Source organism: Podarcis pityusensis (genome assembly GCF_964106645.2).
Source record: "Podarcis pityusensis genome assembly, chromosome: 6".
NCBI lineage: Eukaryota > Metazoa > Chordata > Lepidosauria > Squamata > Lacertidae > Podarcis > Podarcis pityusensis.
Window position 1 is genome coordinate 96,975,674 of NC_138030.1, and position 21,387 is coordinate 96,997,060.

A 21,387-nucleotide genomic window follows, 5' to 3' on the forward strand; every position below is an offset into this window, starting at 1 on the left:
CAAATTGATTTAGATCACAATTTAAATCACTAGTCAGTAAGACTCGTTTTAAATCATTTTTTTTACAGAAAGACTCATTCTTGCTGGTATAATCTTAATATTTACAACCAGATGAAGGTTTCAGTTTTGAAATAATAAATTTTCAGAGTAGTTTTTACAGTTACAAAGGTAAGGCCAGTCTTGGGATGAGGGCAGGGAAAAGGTGATCAGGACAAAACAGCGCCCATCTAAACAGTGAGGCACAGCAGCAGCAGAACCAATGCCGCATCCAGAGTATCATCACTCATACCAGCCGGAGTGGCATGCAGGCCTAGAGCTGGTACCATGATCAGCTCCTGGGCTGCCTCAGTCCCCGAACACCCCATTAAGCAGGTGAGATGGGGAGCTCCTGTGAGCAGAGGGACACTTCTACTAATTTCAGCCTATTCTTCCAGACAAAGGGGAGTGGACTGTAGCCTACATTTTGCTGTGGAAGCAGTCTCAATCTTTCATGAGTAGGTGCTTGTGTAAAGAAGTGTAATATGTGAGTTCAGTGGCATTGCATGTGTTGCCAGCGCCTGGGGCAAGGCAGTAATTGTGCCACCTAACCTCATAGTGGATGTTGCGTGGGAGGCAGCAGGTGGACTTCATTCTCTGTATCGCTGTGCCAGCCCCTCCTCACGGTGGTCGTCTACCAGTTTCCGTGTGCAAGCTCCCAGTAGGAGTGATGTCTGGCGCTCTTTGGTGGGCTTGGTGGCACCCCAGCAGTGCCAGAGCCGCAGCTGCTACCAGTCTAGGAGGAGGGCGGCAGAGAGCAGGCTGAGGCACCATGTGTAGCCCTTCCTTGTCTGCCTCTCCTTGACTTGCAGCACGAGCGTGGGCACCAGCAAGTCCAGGGCCAAGCAGACAGCTGTCCTCTCCATGCTACTGCCATGAGGCGTGCAAGGACATCACCCCACTGGGCATCCCTTTGCTGGCCACAAGGAGAAGGATGCACCCCCACAACCCTGAAGGCCCAACCTGGGTGTAGCTCACCTTCCCATGGCTCTGGAAGATGGCAGCCATGCTGCCTCAGCAAGGGAGCCTGTCATGGGGGCACTGCTTTGTGCCCCATCCGAATTCAGCGCTTGGAGCCATCGCCCCCCCCCTCACATTGTCATGCTACGCCACTTTGTGAGCTAGGTAGGTAAAGGACCCCTGGACAGTTAAGCACGGAAACACTGTTTGCCTTCCTACCGCAGTGGTACCTATTTATCTATTTGCACTGGTAGGCTTTCGAACTGCTAGGTTGGCAGGAGCTGGGACAGAGCAATGGGAAATCACCCCATCGCATGGATTCAAACCACTTACCTTCCGATCAGCAAGCCCAAGAGACTCAGTGGTTTAGACCACAGCAAAGTCAGTGGGATTGGTTTGCCTGCAAACTTTATATTGGTCCTAAATGTATTTCTGTAGTCTTCAAACATTTGAACCAATGTAACCATAAAAGATAAACAGATCTGTCTTATAGATAGGTAACTTTTTGAAGATATGCTTTCTGCAGTAAAACTTGTATCAGCTTTTCTAAAGATACTGTTTCCTCACATTTCTTTAGCTTTCTTCATGTTTCTTCAAATATATAGTGGTACCTTGGTTGTCGAACGGCTTAATTGTTGAACAAATTGACTCCCAAACGCCGCAAACACAGAAGTGAGTGTTCTGGTTTGTGAATGTTTTTTGGAAGCCAAACATCCAACGTGGCTTATGCAGCTTCTGATTGAGTGCAGGAAGCTCCTTCAGCCAATCGGAAGCCGCACCTTGGTTTTCAAACCGTTCCAGGAGTCAAACAGACTTCCGGAATGAATTAAGTTCACCAACCAAGGTACCACTGTATTTCTTTCATCTTTGAAGAAATTTTCTCATTGTAGCTTCTGTTCTCTCATGCAGGATGTTCTTTCTTGCTTGTGAAGGCAACTCATTGGCAAGACCTCACTGTGTGGGTAGGGGAGAACATAAGAGTGCAATCACATTCTCTTCCTCTCTCCTCCAGCATTTCTAGTGTTTGGAATCTGAGGCATAACAGCCATTGGTGTGACACATACATAAAATGACTTGCAAGCCGTCTTTTTAGGCATAGCTTACTCAAGACAGTGTACTCAGCATAAAAACACGATATAACAAATTTACAATAGCAGCACTAGTAACAATATCTTAAAACACAGGCCAAATAATTTGCTTTTTCACATTATCATGTGTAAATGTTCTTAACGTGTGCACCAATCCATTGATGAATGTGTGTGCTTGTTTATCTAAATAAATATATATTGTGCACCTTTAATGACAGTTTCCAGAGCTGTTTTACAAGCATAATATGAAATGGTGAGAAAACGGCCAAGTCAAACAATATTGTTTGTGTTAGCATGTCAGCCTAGGCAGGTGTTGGTATTGTTGTGGTAGTGCTCAGAGCAAATAGGCTGGTGCATACGGTCAGGTTATTTAAATGTGATGTTCTACATGTAAGCTCTTTAGCTGTATTCATTGTTTGTTTCAAACCTTTACTTTGGTCATACTTTGTAAAATGGCTGATCTTAGTGGGGACCATTCACAAAGCAGGGTTGCTTCCACTGGGAGCCATCTTTTATTTCAAACTAGCAGAATGCCTAGCATTGTAGCGTGAAGGGCAAACCTATTTACTACAAGGACCCCTAGTTGCCTGCAAACTCATTGCAACACTGGAAACTGTTATAAACTAGATCAGACTGCTTGTCTCTCTATCTCAGTATTGCCTACTCTGACTGGCAGTGGTTTTCCAGAGTCATATGTAGACGTTTTTCCATCACCATCTGCCTAGTCTCTTTTTTAAAAAAACAAACAAACCCAAAAACAAGCTGTCTCAGAAATTGAGGCTGGGACCTTCTGCATCCAGAGTGTCCCACATTCTGGACAGGTGTTGATGCATTGCTTGCAAAGTTAAGCCTTCCTAGAAGAAGAAGAAGAAGAAGAAGAAGAAGAAGAAGAAGAAGAAGAAGAAGAGAAGAGTTTGGATTTGATATCCCGCCTTTCACTCCCTTTAAGGAGTCTCAAAGCGGCTAGCATTCTCCTTTCCCTTCCTCCCCCACAACAAACACCCTGTGAGTGAGGCTGAAAGACTTCAGAGAAGGATGACTAGCCCAAGGTCACCCGGCAGCTGCATGTGGAGGAGCGGAGACGCGAACCCGGTTCACCAGATTACGAGGCCACCGCTCTTAACCACTACACCACACTGGCTCTCTCCTACCCATTTGGCATGCCAGTTTAGTTTATTTGTGCATTATGAAGAAGCATAGAACCTTTGCAAAGCATGGATCATTGAGGACCCTTTGACCCCTAAGGAGCTGTTGGTTTTCTTGAACTAGACGAGTGACTGTAGGGAGCCCTTTTTAGTCTTGCACCTACTATTCTAAACTATCATCTCACACAGATTCTCCATTGGACAATTGTGAGATCTTGTCAGTTAAAGTAATTTTAATGTGGGAGAAACTGCTAAAGGGAAGAGCAGGAATTGAAAGGTGCATACGTTGGGGGTGAAAGTACCAGCTGCCAGGAAGCAGGCCCTGAGACAGGAGCCTTGACAGCAGGTGTTGGAGCGTCAAGGTTATGACTATTTTTAGGGGAAAGTATACAAACATAGCATGGCATGGCAGTCTGTTTGTTTTGAAACCGCCTTTGCAAAAGCTATATGTAAAATATAGATTGCATTTGATGAACCAAAGCAATATTTAGACCTTACCAGAATAACTCAAATGTAGCTGAAATCTTTGTTTTTATACATTGGTTAAAACATAACTGCACTTTTTATCTACAACAAAATGTTTTCTCTAAACACAGGACAAAGAGAAGATGGGATGAGGATGAGAGCCAGTGTGGTGTAGTGGTTAAGAGTGGTAGTCTCGTTCGCGTCTCCGCTCCTCCATATGCAGCTGCTGGGTGACCTTGGGCCAGTCACACTTCTCTGAAGTTTCTCAGCCTCACTCACCTCACAGAGTGTTTGTTGTGGGGGAGGAAGGGAAAGGAGAATGTTAGCCGCTTTGAAACTACTTCGGGTATTGATAAAGCGGGGTATCAAATCCAAACGCTTCTCTTCTTCTTCTATAGTTCAAATGACAAAAACTCTAGAACATATTTTATCTGATATATTTTCTGAGAGTCTTAGAAAATGCAGGTTTTTCAACATCCTGAGTGTTTTAGAAGGGGGGGTCACATTGTAAGTTCATTAGGTTTTTTTCTAAGGTACTACAGTATAGCTGCATAATCCTGAAGAGTGATGATGGTTTATAAATCAGTTGAATAAAACTGAAGCTACTGATACTTGGTTTCCTCTGGCTCTAGAATTTAGTGTACTTAATTCAGATAGAAACTGCAAACTGCATGGTGTGGCAAAAGTGGATGGTTAGTAGTTTTCTTCCTCATAATACTAGAGTCTGTCCAAGATTCAGGACAGACAACAAGCAGGTAGTTAACACAGTACTTGGTAAGATAAGACTAGACCAGCTCTATTATATTTAGTAGAACCAGATAATTAACTACTTGACAGTGCATCATTTCTTGATAGAAATGAGACTGTAGATAATTTCCGATAATTCTGATAATTTCTCTTAAGGCTTTAAATTTACCCATAAAAAGTGTTGTGAAATATTGTCTCAAAATATGGTTAAATAGTAGTGTCAATAACTAAAAGTTATGCATAGTTCTCTACTAGTTTGAAACTCCTTTCCACTAGTTGGACTTCTGCATCAAATCATGTTTGCATGTTACACAACCGCATGTTGCTGTACGACATTGAAACTACTAATTAGAGCAGGGGTCAGCAAACTCTTTCAGCAGGGGGCTGTTCCAGTGTCCCTCAGACCTTGTGGGGGGCCGGACTATATGTTGCCATGATTATGACCCGCATTTTTGGCAAAAACCCATGTTGACAGTTATTATTTCTCTCGTGAGTGGGGGGTGGGGGGCTAAGGTGAGCGCGCCATTTCTGTCAGCCCTTGAGAGTGTGCGCGCATGGGTGGGTGAAGGGAAAAACCATTGGCCAAGCTAAGTCAGGCCAGTGCCACTCAAGCAAAAACGTTCTTTTCCCTGTGTGAGGGAAGACAAGGCGGTTGCAGCTATTTACCTTTCCGTGGCTTGCACTGTGTAGCTAACAAGCGGCCTCCCCAGCAGAACTGCTTTGGAGTGCAGCTGCCCAGGTGCTCCCTCTGGCAGGGAGCACCGCTGCCACAGACACCAGCGGGCGTCGCTCCCGAGGCGCCTCCGAGCCCCTGCTGTCGCAAGTGCCCTTCCTGAGGTCAGTTGCCGGCAGCTCCATGGTGGAAATCTGAACTGTGGCTCTTTTTCCCTCTCCCCCCCACCCCCCGAATAAAAGATTGCTGCGCGCACAGCGGACGGAGAAGGGGCTTGTCTCCAGCAGCCGCCCGCCTCACTTTTGACCCCCAAGCCTGGCTGAGTCGCAGAAACCATCACGTGTGTGCGCTATGCCAGCTGCCTGGATTCCCGGACTGCCCGCGGCCGGATCTAGAAGGCAATTGGGCCTGATCCGGCCCGTGGACCTTAGTTTGCCGACCCCTGAATTAGACTATCGGGTACGCTTAGCATTCCTTTCAAAATTGGCAAAGCAGACATGGGGAGCAGCTGAAAGGGGAAGGGGTGTTGGGACTTGGTGATCTAGTTTCCTAGATATGGTGAAGTTTAAGGAGATGGTACTTGCAGTTGTCAAGATCTGTGCAAGAAAAAGTTGTCATCACTCCATAGCTCATTTATTGTTACAGTAAATGAAGGGGATGGGAATCGGAACTTTTGATTTTGATAAAGCAGAACTCCTCCCATAGGGAAGGGAAGGGAAGGGAAGGGAAAGGGGGTTGGTGAATAGTGTGCTGGCTTATTCATGTTGTGGTTTAGCATGATGGGCAAACTTCATGTATGTGAATAAAGATGGGAAACATAATAGGCTCTATCAATCCATAGATCTATTTATTAATTTATTTAACAAAATTTATATACCGTTTGATTATAGAGAAACAGCAACCTCTAAGCTGTTTGCAAAAATACTAAACATTAAATTTCCCATTAAAAACAGTTATAAGCAGGTATTTAAAAGCATCAACAAGATTATTAAAATGAACACTAGCTAAAAAGAGATTAAACGCATATAACTTCTACATGTCTGGATAGGCTTGCCTAAACAAAAATGTTTTAAGCAGGTGCTGAACAGATTACAGCAAAGGTGCCTGCTTGATGTCAATATGAGGGGAGTTCCGAAATGTAATATTATGTAGTACTTTTGAACAGTGGCATAGCAAGGTCAGATGGTACCCGGTGCGGAAAATTTCTTGTCCCCCCCACCCCACCCCACATTGAAATTCTTAAAAGAAGGAAAAATAAGATACTCACAGTGGAAAGTGTAATTTTCAGGTTTATTTACTTAATATTGTGAGCATAAGCACTTAAAACCGTTTTTTCCTAACTTTGTTCTCTGCAAACTTTGAAATCACATCATCAATTCCTTTCGCTACTTTGTTTTCAATTGACAAGATGGCTAAGCCAGAGAGCTTTGCCGATCTCAACCTGATGCCCTTTCTGATTCTGCTTCCAGTCTTTCTCTTCCTGCCTCTGCTCCCCGAAAACGTTTGCTATGCATCTAGGCCTGTGATATAGCAAAGGCCAAAGAAAGAGAGAAAGGGTGGCCTTCCTGTTAGGCAGGGAGACAAGGCTGCTTCAGGTGCTAAAGTAGGGGGGCAGAAGAGCAAAAGAGCAAAACCCAGCTGGGAAAAGAGGAATCTGCTTCAGTCTTGCTCTGAAGGAGCTTCCCAGGACCTTCTGAGCAGAGGCACATCAGATATGGAAGCTAGGAGCTAAATGGCACCTTAAACCTAGGTTATGGGCGCAACAACAGAATGTCTAGGCGTACTTTTTTATAACAAGAATACAAAGCTGAAAATGAATGAACTGCAGCTAAAATCTTATGTTTGTTTTTCACATGCTCTAATCCTTCCCCTGCCCACTCCACTAATATTCTGAAAAGGGTCTCTTCCATTCTTCAGAGAGTGGCTGGAAGTGGGAAGGCCGAAAAAGGTCCTCCTTTCCTTCCACTCTGCAGTTTTAATCTGAAATCTTAGGCACCCAGAGCTCAGAAACTGCTTGCACTAATGAAATTCCCTGTTGCAAAATGCGCCTAGAACAATGGGAGTTTCGAACGCTGGCCCCAAACTGGGGACTGCTTCTTGGATTATACTGGTTTGCTGATTGTTTGAAAAGCGTTCTTAAAACATCAGCACCAAATAGAATCTCTGGAGGAAACTGAAGTTGTTGGGAGATGAGGAAGAAGCAGAGGAGACCAGGGAGGCTGGTGGGGCTCAAGACCAGAGAGGAGGGGGAGCAGGAGCCGGAGGCCAGGGGGGCAGGGAGGGTCTTGGCCAGAGCCATCACAGGTTGCCTGGGGAAAGAGTGGCAGGCTCTGAGCAGCCTCAGTTTTCCCCACCTGTGAAACTGGACCAGCTGGGCAACTGGCTGTTGTGTTCACCCCCGCTGCAAACAAAAAGGCAGCACATAAGGGAGGACAGTATTGTGACTTTATTGCATTGTATAATTTTTTAAAAAATGAATTTGTCATTGTTTGTCTTATTTATATTTATATGATGCTGTGTTTTATGTTAGAGATTGCAATAATGCTGTTTGTGATTATTGTGAAACACTTTGAGCTCAACATTTGTTTTTGGACAAGCAAAATACAAATATTAAATCAAATCAAACCCTGCTTTTCTTCCTAAGTTGCCTTTTACTTTGTATTTCTTTATTCAACTTTTTTTTTAAGGTGCAGAGGGTGACAGTGGACTACAGCAGCCGGGCCATGTAGTCTGCTTTCTATACTGCACAGTGGGCAGCCTGAGGGAGTAACATAAAACAATGCTGTTGTGTAGACCACTTGTATTGTTATGCTCTATTGCGGCTTGGAGGAGGATCGTGGCTGAGAAGGGTTTGCAACAGCCACTCTCATTTTGCCCCAAGGCAGCTTGGTGCATGTGGCTGAGAGGTGGGGTGGCGGTAGGGGGCTCACAGCAACCCTGCAGCGCAGGCCACACTTTCTCCCCACAGGAGAGCTCTTTTCATAGCTCTGTAACTGGAATTCCATGCAGGGAAGGCATGCCTCTGAGCATATACAGACCACAATCCCAGGCCCCAACACCCCATAGGGGTTGGGGGGGCAGTGAGTGAAAAAGTTGCCTCTGCTGCCTTCGTCCGCCCATCTTTTCTGCCTCGCTTACCTTTGCTGGTATGCCTCCCCCACTCCCCGCCCAAAGCCAAACTTCAAAGGCCCTAAGGAGGCCTACCCTGCAGGGCTGCTGGGAGTAATCTTCTGTCTCTCAAAGGGTGATGGGGGCTCCTCTCACCATGAACCCCAAGAAGAAAAAAGGCAGAACGCCTTCTTTGATGCTTGCAAGGCGTGTGACTTCTTTTTAAAAGCCCCTTTTCACATGACACTGTGCCAGGATTGGGGCCTCTCGCCCCACTTCTCTCTTTTCTGGGGACAGGACTCCTTGCTGCCAGGCAGGCGAAAGGGGAGAATTGCAAAGAAACTGAAACAAATGCCTAGAGAGGCTTGTGCTAGAAAGAAATGAAGGAGAAAGACGCCCGGGGGGGGGGGAGCGGCGGGTGAGAGAGAAGCTTCGTTTTGAAATGCACCATTTGTTTAAGGGGCATTTTTAAAAAGAAAGAAAGAAAGAAAGTTGTTTAAACACTAAGAAATGGGATGATAAGCTCTAGGGATATGGATTCCAAGATATCCGATTGTTGGAGTTCAGAGGAATCCCTCAGCTGGATCTTGTGTAGAAATGAATTTTCTTCACCGGAAGAACGAGTTTCAAAATTTTACTGCAGAACCGTCTTAAATACTAGTTACAATAAGATCAATGTTATGAAATACCAAAGTAACACAATGTAAACAGTTATAGCTGAATCCACCATGGGGGTAATGGACCCCTCGAGGCTTCTCCCCAACCCACCATTTCCACTTCTGGAAAACCAGGGAATCTGCTGAATGCATTCCTGGTTCAAGGTGACACGTGCACAGCCGGGCTCCCTGAGAAGGAGAGGAGGAGGCAGAGGCGGGGCTCCAGGGTCGGTATCCTGGAGGTTCGGGCTCGCGCTGACCTCTCCCCACCCTCAGCCTCCACCCCCACCCTGCCCCGCTTCTCCTTTCCCGCCAGGGCAACCAGCAGCGGGGGCAGAAGGAGCGTGGCAATGTTGTTTGCCCAAAGCCGCTGCTTTCTTTCAGGGAGCGGGTGCGTTCAGCCGTCACCCCCCTCAGGATGGCACCCGGCCCACCCCCCTTTCTCCGCCACTGCTTTTGAAGGTTAATACCATTGTCCATTACCTGGACCCAAAACCCTTGAAATTTATTTTTTCTATATTTTTGGCAGTTTACATATGCTTATTCCAATGCAAAGTCTCTCAACAGAACTGAAATGAGTTCAATATCTTGGTTCTGCATTATGGTAATACTTTTTGCGGGATGGCATGGGGAGTGGGGTGGTAAGAGTCTTGCTGAATATATAGTTTCAGAATTACAAATCTTGTGTTCAGGGGGCATTTAATAGGATAGAAGTAAATGTCAAAGTCACTAAACCTGACCTAGAGGAAATATTATAGTGTGGGCTTCCTTTTCTTTTTTTGAGAGAGAGAATCACTACTTTTCTATTGTTTGGTATCTCAGTAAGATGGTTAAATGCATCCTCTTCTAATGATAATTTTGGATATGTGATACTGAGCATCTAATTACTCCCACTTAATGTGTTATAGGAAATGCTTTTTTGACACCCTTGAGTCTTCCTGATTGAAATTCAGATCGGTTGTACTGTGCCCATAAAAATGGGGCACCTAAGATGTGAATGTGCTGGATTTTTACTTTCATCAGCCCTTTCTGGTTCTGACAATTATTATTTTGTATTTCATTTGCAGGCAGGCAGAAGTCCTGAAGGCTGACATGACGGGTAATGAGCTTTGCTTTTCATTTCAAATCAGCCAGAAACTTGGGTGGTCTGCTTTCCACAATTGCTACCTCTGGATGCGAATGGGACCCGTTCCAGAGCCCTGTTCGCATCCTGAAGCGAACGCAACCCGCGTCTGCGTGGGTCGCAATTCACCGCTTCTGCGCATGCGTGTGATGTCATTTTGAGCATCTGCGCATGCGCGAGCAGCAAAACCCGGAAGTAACGCATTCCATTACTTCCGGGTCGCCGCAGAACGCAACCCGAAAACGCTCAACCCGAAGCTACTTCAACCCGAGGTATGACTGTAAAATACACGAACTAGGATCAGTAAACTGTGTTTTTCCTTTTAATGTGTGCCCTCTACTTCTGACAATGCTTCTGACAACTTTGATATCTGCCCCCTTTTCTGCACCCAGAACACAAGAGATGTACTAGCATAACTCGCAAAATGGTGTTCAAGAAATTCAGAGCTAGGATAATGTGCCATCATTATTTCAGAGTAAGCAAATTAATACACTGGCACCTAATTTTTCCACATTTCCTTCACCCTGAGAAGTTTCAGACCAAAATCTTGCATTACAGGGTGTTTTCAGCTGCAGCCTTTGCTGATGTAGAAAGGAAAGTGTTGTATCTCGGTGAATCCTCTTTTGAGGAAATGGCAAAGAAAATGCAGTTGTTGTGCTATCATAATAAAACCTTGATCTTCTTACTACTCAGATTCAAAGCTGGGTCCAGCTGAGGCCTGGACATCCAGACAGGCTTTGCAGGACTTATACCAGAAAATGCTGGTAACAGATTTGGAGTATGCATTGGACAAAAAAGTGGAACAAGATCTGTAAGTATCTTAAACTTGGGCATGTACTGTTTGTCAAAGAGATCCCTAAAAGTTTGGGCAGAATTAATGGCATATTCAGAAGATATTCTTTTATCTTTGAGTGTGTCAGCTTAAAAAGTTTAACTGGTCTTAACAGAACTTTCAAGGTATCACTTGGGAAATTATTTTGAAAAGGTGAAGTTTGACTGGAAATGTGGTTTGACATAAACCATAAATAATTCAGTGATTATTTTATTTCATTTTTTTATATTGCATGTGGCTGGTAGTAACATGGAACAAATGTGTAATATAGTATTGAGCTAAAAGTATGTGTTGTTATTTGGATGAACTGTTCACATGTGAAGCTGTTTTATTGAATAGGAGGCAGGGTTGTAAAGAGTGAGGCCTGCAGAGTGTCCCACATTGGACACTAAACATCTCTTTCTTCCTATAGGTGGAATCATGCCTTTAAGAATCAGATCACAACTCTACAGGGTCAAGCAAAAAACCGATCAAATCCAAATCGGAGTGAAGTTCAGGCTAACCTCTCTCTGTTCTTAGAGGCAGCTAGTGGCTTCTACACACAGGTGAGTTGAGGGATTGCACTATGAGCATGGGGCATGGAAATGGCATAACTTCCATGGCACCAAATAGGTTTTGTATGTTTCTTGCCGCCGCAAGATGTGGTAAAGACTACCCACCTAAACACCCTTAAAAGGGGAATAGACAAACTGACCAAGCTGTCAGTTGGTGCTTAGTCATGATGGTTGTATGTGACCCCACAGTTTCAGAGGCATCCATCTTAAAATTCAGTTGCTGTGGAACAGCAGTGTGAGAGGGGCTGCTTGAGTCTTCCCATAGGCACCTGGCTAGCTACTGCAAAACAGGACGCTGGCCTTTGGTTCAATCCAGAAGCACTTGCCTTTCGTTCTTACATGCATGTATTCCATTTTGCTTTTGCAATATCTCTCTTTTATAGAAACATTAGGTACCCTATGGACATAACTGATACTGAGTTAGACCATTGGTCTGCCTTGTTTGACATTGTCTCCTCATAACTGCTTGCAGCTCTTCAAGGTCTGCCTCAGCCCTGCAGTCAGAGAGTCATTTCATTGGAAATGCCATGAATTGAATCAGACCTTCTGCATTCAAAGCATGTGTTTAGCCACTGGCCTTTCCCATAATATTAGCTGAGGAGAGGTGAAATGAGTTTAGAATGTTACAACATGACCTCTGTGTCCTTTAGATTTTCATGAACTTCTAAATCTTATATAGAAGTGAAGGAAGTGAAGGTGGGGTTAAGGATAACACTCAAAGTTGACCAATTCCTTCAGGCTTTTCTATCTGGTTGCTAGTTTTGCTATAACTATTAAAATTGATTTGTTTCTAATTTTAGCTACTGCAGGAGCTGTGCACAGTGTTTAATGTAGATTTGCCCTGTCGTGTGAAGTCCTCCCAACTGGGAATTATCAGCAATAAACAGACGCACACCAGCGCCATTGTGAAGCCACAATCTAGCTCCTGCTCATATATATGCCAGCACTGCCTTGTCCACCTTGGAGACATTGGTGAGTACCATGAACACGGACAGTAGAATCTGCAGGAGGAAGATATACATAAGCTGTGCAGTGACAGTGAAAAAAAGAGTTTATGTCAAGTATTAATAGCAATATGTAATAGGAGCACCTCCCAGGTTGGAGTAAACCAAGGCTCCTAGTCCAGCACTATGGAGAATAATTGTCCACAAAACCTATTTATTTTAGAAACGGTGGGGTGTAGCACATTGACTAGTACTGTAGAATGTTCTGTTTCAGCAATTCTTCTTGATTTTTCAGCTCGCTACAGAAATCAGACCAGCCAGGCTGAGTCCTACTACAGGCATGCAGCTCAGCTTGTCCCATCCAATGGTGAGTTTATGGAATGCAGTCTGTGTGGGTGAGTTTGCCAATTCTTGATCAGTTGTTTGCAGCATTATCCCACTGGTTCTGTGAAGCTTAGTTTCCTTCTTCATACTCTACTTCAACACTGAACTCCATGGAAGAAGGATGTCCATATACCACATTAATTCTATGGGATTGGCAATAGATAATAGAGCTAAAATGCTCATACCTCATATCAACTGGATATTTATTTCATTATCATTCTTTCAATTTTTCTCTGTGTTTAATCCAGAGGGATCTCCATAGTGGCTTCCATTAAATAGTTTAATTGTATTTTATTATCTATTAAAACCACCTACATATTTCCTCCCTCTTCAGGAAAGCTCTGCCATTCCATTGCTTCCAAACATGTCCAGTCCCCTGCTCAGACTCTTCCTTTCTGTTCCTCCACCCCCTAAGTGAACCCTTTCTTGAATCAGAAAAAAAACTTGCATTGCAGCGGGAGATGTGTCCCATGGCACAACCTGCTAACTACATGTCCCTTTGCTTCAGTAAGTTATAACACGAATGTTAGCAAGCCAGTTTTTTAAGCAATCCTCATTACTACATTAGGACTGACCTGCTTATTATTGACCATGGTCAAAAACTGTTACTCCAACAGTAGCTGCTGCCTAGAATATGGTAAAATAATTGGGTTGTACTTACAGAGTGAGTCCTTTACTTTATCAGAAACTTTTCTTCCCTTTTAAAAAAAACTTTAGGTCAGCCTTACAATCAGCTGGCTATTTTAGCATCCTCCAAAGGAGATCACCTGACCACAATTTTCTACTACTGCAGAAGCATTGCTGTGAAGTTCCCTTTCCCAGCTGCCTCTACTAACCTACAAAAAGCACTTTCTAAAGCACTGGAAAGGTAAGGCTAATATTTTCTAGGTAGTGAGATATCATTTATAAGCTTCAGGTTATTGCTACAATATAAATCTTTTCTCCAAGATGCTGCAATACTTATATATGTGTCTTTTATAAGTAGTTCTCAAAGAACATCAAGTTACAAGTAAGTAATTTCTTTTCCTCTGTGCCTTCTACAGGTTAATAGTAGCAACAAAACATTTATTCTGCCCCTGTGATTGTAAATTTGATATGACAGTGCCATTGAATTTTCACACAATTTAGTTACACACAGGGCAAGGTTTTGATGTGTCAGTATACTTACGTTTTTGCAAAATGGGCTACAGGTATTTGCCTGAACACACAGTGGTTAAAAATAGAGTTGCAGGAGTGCATACAAGCTCTGCCGCCAGTGCCCCCACCCCAGACTCCTCTCAGAGTTCTTTATCATGTGACTGAAACCACCTTGGTTGTGCTGGCCAGTGATCTCCTATGGGCTAGGGACAGAGGTGAAAGCTGTTCCCTGGTTCTGGATTTCTCAACAGCTTTTGATACCAACATAGACCTCCTAAAAAACCTCAACAACTTTGACTCCCTAAAAAAAAACCACTCAGCCACTTTGGTAGATCACTGCCAGTTTTTTAATAGTGGGAGTAGATCTCAGTCTCTTGAAAGTTGGACATGTCTGATCTATATGAAGCCGCTGGAGAGATAATCAGGGAATTTGGGCTGGGTGCTCACCAGTACGCAGATGAATCCCAGCTGGACCTCTCATTTAAATTGGAACCAGTGAAGGTTAAGAACATCCTTTGTGAGTGTCTGGAGGTGGTTGGAGGATGGATAGTGGATAGTGGTTAACTGATTGAGGTTGAACCCCGACAAGACAGAAGTACTGTTTCCAGGGGTCAGGTGTGGAGGACTCCCCGGTCCTGAGTGGGGGTCACTGTGTCCTTGAAGGACCAGGTCCATAGCCTGGGGGTCATTTTGGACTTGCAGCTGTCCTTGGAGTTGCAGGTTAATTTTGTGTCTAGGGTGGCTGTCTACCAGCTCCATCTGGTACGCCAGCTGAGACCCTGCTTGCCTGTGCTTTGTCTCTCCAGAGTGGTATATGCTCTGGTTATCTCCTGCTTGGACTACTGCAGGGCTCTCTGTGTGGGGCTACCTTTGAAGGTGACTCAGAAACTACAACTAATCCAGAATGTGCCAGCTGGACTGGTGACTGGGAGCTTGCTTTTCACCTTCCTAACTCCATTGCTGAAGCCACTTCTCTATTTTATTCTGCAGCAACCACTTTCTCCCCCATGTCCACCCTTCCTCCCCTTTCTTTCTCCCCCATACACAATGCAACCACTAAACACCATTTTCACCTTCCACCAAGTTATGAAGCCACCACCCCATCCTGTTCTTCAGGCCCTTTCATGCCCCTGCTTTCATCTTCAGCCCCATGCCCATTCCCCCTACTCATTTTTTTCAAGCCCCCTTTGTACCCTCTTACATTTTTCCTCCACACTCCTTTTTTCAAGTCTTCCTTACAGAGATCACCCCATTTTTTTGTCTTCTCCCTCATATTGTGCTGCCCCCCCCCGTGTGTGCGCACACACACCATAATCACTTTCACCCTCTTCTATTTCTTCCTCCCTCCTTTCTTAACTGTCCCTGGCACCCCCATTTCCATACTTCTTCCTGTTCCCTTCTGTGCAGCCTCCTTCATGCATGCACACAATACTGGCATATGTCACTGTATCCTTAAGATTAATAGAATATTAGCTTGTTCATTTAGAGAAGGTTAAGTGCAGCTGATGTTGGCATTCATCTGTCTTGAGGGACAATGGAGTGCACTTCCAGGGGTGAAGTCAAACTGCTGTAGAATCACAGCGTCTTTTGTAGCTGCGGAGACCAGTAACTTGCAGAGACCAGAGCCAGTGTGGTGTAGTGGTTAAGAGCGATAGACTCGCAATCTGGGGAACTGGGTTCGCGTCTCCGCTCCTCCACATGCAGTTCGTGTCTCCGCTCCTCCACATGCAGCTGCTGGGTGACCTTGGGCCAGTCACACTTCTCTGAAGTCTCTCAGCCCCACTCACCTCACAGAGTGTTTGTTGTGGGGGAGGAAGGGAAAGGAGAATGTTAGCCACTTTAAGACGCCTTCGGGTAGTGATAAAACGGGATATCAAATCCAAACTCTTCTTCTTCCTCCTCTTCTTGTAACTGCTTCCTCCCACATTGTTTTTGGTGTGTTAGCAGCACCAAAGTGACCTCTTTGGGGCACAAGCTATATCTTCTAAATTACTTCATTGAGTCTGGAACTTCATGTATGAAGACAACACATGATACCAGGAGTGAAAAATGTGTGGGAAGGTACTATGGAATATTTGGGTGGGTGGGTATATCCTCACAGCTCCTTCATTCCCCTCCCATATTCTCAGGGTCTTGCTTTATCCAAACCTCTGCTGCCATTTTAAAACCTGCCTTATCTTTTGCTTCCCCTCCACTACCCTGACTTCATGCAAATCCAGGATTGTGATGTAACACTCCAAATCCTCCAAAGGGGATGGCACAATGACAGCTTTATATTTTTATGTCTATAGGAAGATTGGTAAATGCAAAAACTTGTCTATATGAATATATCCCCGCCTACTTACTTGCATTTCCAAGTGGTGTACATAAAAACAATCCACAGAAAATGGAACAAACAACAACAATTTTATTATTTATACCCTGCCCGTCTGGCTGGGTTTCCCCAGCCACACTGGGCGGCTTACAGTAAACCAAATGCTACCTTGAAATGCCTGCTGGAGTGGTTAATTCCCAACAGTGAAGTGTTTTCTGCTGGATGGAGGCAACTTTTATTATTACTGCTTCTGGATTGTTGTCTGGAGAACACAACATGCCCTCAGGTTACACAGAGTGGCTGTCTGTGGTCTACACAAATGATTGAATTCTTTTAATTTGAGAGTTTCTAAATGTTAATACTGCTTTTTATCTTCAGTGCAGTTGTCTTGGGAAAAACTATCAATCACAGCTACAGCCTCTCCTGTTTCAAAGACGCCAACTTTCTTAAAAGAGGGTGCTAGTCAGCAGTATGCATTTGTTTTTGTGCCAGGGTTAGCTTTACAAAGACTAAAATACGTGTGTTTTTTATCTCCTTAATTGCAGTCGTGATGAGGTGAAGACTCAATGGGGAGTGTCTGATTTCATTAAGGCATTTATAAAATTCCATGGCCATGTGTATCTGAGTAAGAACTTGGAGAAATTGAACCCTCTCCGTGAGAAATTAGAGGAGCAGTTCAAGGTTGGTTTCACAAGATGTGCCCTGCTTTTCATGCTGAATCATAGAACTATACAGTTGGCAGGAACCACGAGGGTCATCAAGCCCAGCCCCCTGCAATGCAGGAATCTTTTGCCCAAGGTGGGGCTTGAACCCACAACCCAGAGCTTAAGAGTCTCATGCTCCACCAACTGAGCTATCCAGCAGCTCGTGTGGGGACGGGTACTTTGTTCCCTTGCTCTGAAGGAACACAGGTGCTCCTTTTATTTATCGCCCACCCCATGCTTCTTAAAAATCTGGTAAGAATGCATTGATCCATGTTCTTTTGTGACTGAAATAAGATTAATAAGGGCTTGAACCATGAGCCTTGTGGAGTGTCCCACTTATGGACTCTGCCAACAGACATCTATCAGTAGTAAGAAATCATAAGTGAAAGACTAATTCTTTCTTGTATTTTTTCCCTCCCATTGGCTGATTGAACTGAAATTGTACTCCTCTTCCTGATTTTGGGTCTGGCCTACTGGTTCTTTCTTCTTAGCTTTTTATTAGTGTTAAAAGTGCTTAGGGTTCTGTTTTGTTGTGGTAGTGCACGTTGCCTTGAATACAGGTTTCTTGTAGAAAGACTATTATTAAACTTCAATAGTAATAATTATAAATATCAAGCACACAAGCCCAAAGGAAAAAATGCTTTTGTATTCAAAATTGAAGTGCATGCAGGAGTACTAGGTCACACATTGAGACTTTGTGGTAAGGTTTATGATGGTTGCCCCTATGCAGCTTGGAAGGCGAGTGAAGTACAGATTGAATAGGATAACAAAATGCCATTTCCACATGTTGAATTCATGGCCTAAGTGCACTAGATACTAGGAAAAGCACTGCAATTCTACCGTACTTGCACACAGGAGAACAGTCTGCATAAGTGTGACAATTACAGCAGTGATTATTCCAGCTGGAATTTGAAGTCCTAGCCAGAAAGTGCACCGTGGCAATTAGTCTGGCTTGCTATCTCATGCATGCACCTCTGTTCTCCAGACCCCAGGCAAAGCTGTTAAATATGGAGCAAAGAGTTGAGCTAGATGAGCCTGACATTTCCGCATGTCCAGACCAGGGACAGAACATCTTTGGCCCTTAGGTGTTGTTGGACTCCTATCAGCCTGCAGAGCGAGTAGTCATGAATGATGGGAGTAGTACCTATAGTCCAGGAGTAGCCAATGTGGTCTTGGAGTGGTAAAGGTTCCCTCATCCCTAGTATCATCTGTCAGCAGGAGAAAGTGGATTGCCACTTTCTCCATAAGTGTGAAACATCAGAAACTAGCAACATGCCCATTGTTGCAACTGTTAAAGGTGTGAATGGAAGGGAGAGTCATACATTGCAAGGAATTAGGGAGCCAGGGAATAAAATAATTCCCTGCACTGCTCAGATATATATTGCATCCACCTGTGTTGATTCCTGTCTGAAGACCACCCAGAGGTAGGCACCAGGCAGCAGGTTTCGCCCTTTTTGCACAATGCTCCTCCCATAAAAGCATGTGGCAGCCATGGACTTCTGTGAGAAAAAGCAAAGAGGTGCCTCAAAAGACACCCTTAGGGCAAGGCTACACCTATAGTCAGTGTCCTTACTCACCAGCAGTCAAGCCTGTTCCTATATGCATTGTCCCATTCTGAGGTGTATGTTCTTCCTTTTTTGTTACAGAGGCTGCTGTTCCAAAAAACCTTTAATTCTCAGCAGTTAGTCCACATTACCGTCATCAACCTGTTTCAGTTGCATCACTTACGAGACTTTAGCAATGAGACTGAGCAGCACAGTTACAGTCAGGATGAACAGCTCTGCTGGACACAGTTGCTGGCTCTATTCAGTAAGTACTAAAGCTGACAGATCTTGGAGCAAAACCTATCCTGTTGTGCTGCAAGGCTGTAAGGATGATTGTTACATAGTCAAGTCTGCTGGAAAGTAGATATGATATTAATTAGTTCACTTGTTGACTACTAGTCAATTTCTCTTGAGCCACACGAGGAGGAGGAGGAGGAGATGCTGCGCTTGCAAGATAACTGTCCAGCCAGGTGATTCAAATAGTTACTGTTTTATGGGACAGGATGGGAAATAGTAAATTAGAAGCATCCTGTTGCTCCTAGTGATGTTAACTGTTTCTGAGCTGCTTCTGTGGTGGCTGCAATAGCATCAACAACTCTTAATACCTCCCCCACCTCCTTAGCCTGTTAGGAAGAGAAGTAGGGTGATCACACAACCTGAAGTCTGCCCATCCCTGCCCTAGCTTAGTGGGGATCCTGAATGAAACAGTATCGGAACACCCATCAGCTGTCCATAGCTCTCTTACTATCAGAGAACGCTTTAAATGTATTCATGTCCAAATCAATGTGTTATAGTCTAACTGTGTACCCATGAAATCAGCTTGTAGACTCAAGTTCTTCCCAGGTGCCACATATACTGGGTTGCACATGTATAACTCTACGACACAGCGGCAATAGCTGCTGTCCAGCTTTTGATAAATTAAAGTTTGGTTTGTAACATTATTATTATTAGTTATTTGTACAGTGGTACCTCGGGTTACATACACTTCAGGCTACATACATGTCAGGTTACAGACTCCGCTAACCCAGAAATAGTACCTCGGGTTAAGAACTTTACTTCAGGATGAGAACAGAAATCGTGCTCCGGCGGCGCGGCAGCAGCAGGAGGCCTCATTAGCTAATGTGGTGCTTCAGGTTAAGAACAGTTTCAGGTTAAGAACGGACCTCCGGAACGAATTAAGTACTTAACCCGAGGTACCACTGTATACCGTACTTCATCTGTACATCTCAAGGATTCACAGCATACAAATATAAGATACAAGATAAAAACAAAAAAATACATAATAAAAACAATAACCCCTCCCCCTTTAACCTGTATGGTGTACTTGGTAAAAAGTAAATTGAAACCACATTGTACAGTGGTACCTCGGGTTAAGAACTTAATTCGTTCTGGAGGTCCGTTCTTAACCTGAGGTACCACTTTAGCTAATCGGGCCTCCCGCTGCCACCACACAATTTCTGTTCCTATCATGAAGCAAAGTTCATACCCTGAGGTACTATTTCTGGGTTAGTGGAGTCTGTAACCTGAAGTGTCTGTAACCCGAGGTACCACTGTATGGTATTAACTAGTGATTGAAAGGACTGTAACCCACTAAATGCTATATGTCTGAAACATTCCTGCAGTCATCTTTGCCTTCTGTTGATGAGGACCTAATTTTTTGCTATCTGCTGCCTGCATATTGTCTTTTTAAAGTGTTTTTCACGGGGAAACCTAATCCAACTCTGCCCCTTGAGAACTGGGGTTGGATAAAGTAGCAAAGTGAGGTAGCATACCCAAATGTATAATGCTTGCTGATCATCATGAGAGCATATATCTTTTCTTCCAGTGTCTTTTCTTGGAATCCTGTGCAAGTGTCCTCTCCAGAATGATTACCAGGAAGAGTCTTGGGGTTCCTATCCCCTTCCTGCACTTAAAGTCTCAATGGACTGGCTGAAACTTAGACCCAGCGTATTTCAGGAAGCTGTGGTTGATGAAAGACAATAGTGAGTCTTGTGTTTTCATGGGTGTTCCCCCCCCCCCCCCCCGTTTGTCATTTGGATGAAATGGTGTACCAATGAAGAAGTTGGACATTTGAATAGGTGCTAGTATAGCAAACTGACATGAGTTTTGAACTGGAAGTCCCTGGTACATATCTTGTCTCTGCTATGAACATTCTCCGGTGGTCCTAGGCAAGCCACCACATTTTACTTGCAACCCTGTATCTGCAATATCTGCAAAACATTTCAGGGTGGTGGTAAGGATTACTGAGCCAATGAATACACAGATTTATAGTAGAAACTTATTTCCTTTGTAGGGACGCGGGTGGCACTGTGGGTCAAACCACAGAGCCTAGGACTTGCCGATCAGAAGGTCGGCGGTTCGAATCCCCATGACGGGGTGAGCTCCCGTTGTTCAGTCCCTGCTCCTGCCAACCTAGCAGTTCAAAAGCACGTCAAAGTGCAAGTAGATAAATAGGTACCACTCCTGCGGGAAGGTAAAAGGCGTTTCCGTGTGCTGCTCTGGTTCGCCAGAAGCGGCTTAGTCATGCTGGCCACATGACCCGGAATCTGTACGCCGGCTCCCTCGGCCAATAAAGCGAGATGAGCGCCGCAACCCCAGAGTCGGTCACGACTGGACCTAATGGTCAGGGGTCCCTTTACCTTTACCTTACTTCCTCTGTAACTGCTTCCGAGTGCTAACTGGGCCTATAACAGAAGTTGTCAGTAAGGGTGGGGATCACTGCAACCTTCAGTTCTGTGTGAGCTAACTGCTCCCTGAATCTTACCTGCTTTTCAGAAGCATCCCCACCCATGGTCTCCAGCGTCATACCCATTTGCTAGCAATGTGTTTTGGACCCAGCAGCACAGATAAATTTATCCTGTTCCAGCAGGATAAATAACCCAGTCAGTTCCAGAAGCAGGATACATTCTTCCACTTGCTTCCAAGGTTCTTCAATACTCACTGTTTTTCTATACCTCTCTCCTAAAATATGCT

General features: G+C 44.4%; 1 protein-coding gene across 2 annotated transcripts in view; it reads left to right on the forward strand.

Moving 5' to 3' along the window:
* SMG7 (SMG7 nonsense mediated mRNA decay factor) overlaps positions 1–21,387 on the forward strand; it is a 65,776-nt gene that overhangs the window by 11,345 nt on the left and 33,044 nt on the right. For both annotated transcript variants that reach the window (XM_081012059.1, XM_081012060.1), the window contains exons 2-10: positions 9,946–9,977; positions 10,695–10,812; positions 11,246–11,378; positions 12,188–12,359; positions 12,627–12,698; positions 13,433–13,583; positions 16,712–16,847; positions 18,517–18,679; positions 20,240–20,396. In XM_081012059.1, the coding sequence (XP_080868185.1) occupies positions 9,946–9,977; positions 10,695–10,812; positions 11,246–11,378; positions 12,188–12,359; positions 12,627–12,698; positions 13,433–13,583; positions 16,712–16,847; positions 18,517–18,679; positions 20,240–20,396 (1,134 nt within the window). The remainder of the gene's footprint in view (positions 1–9,945; positions 9,978–10,694; positions 10,813–11,245; positions 11,379–12,187; positions 12,360–12,626; positions 12,699–13,432; positions 13,584–16,711; positions 16,848–18,516; positions 18,680–20,239; positions 20,397–21,387) is intronic.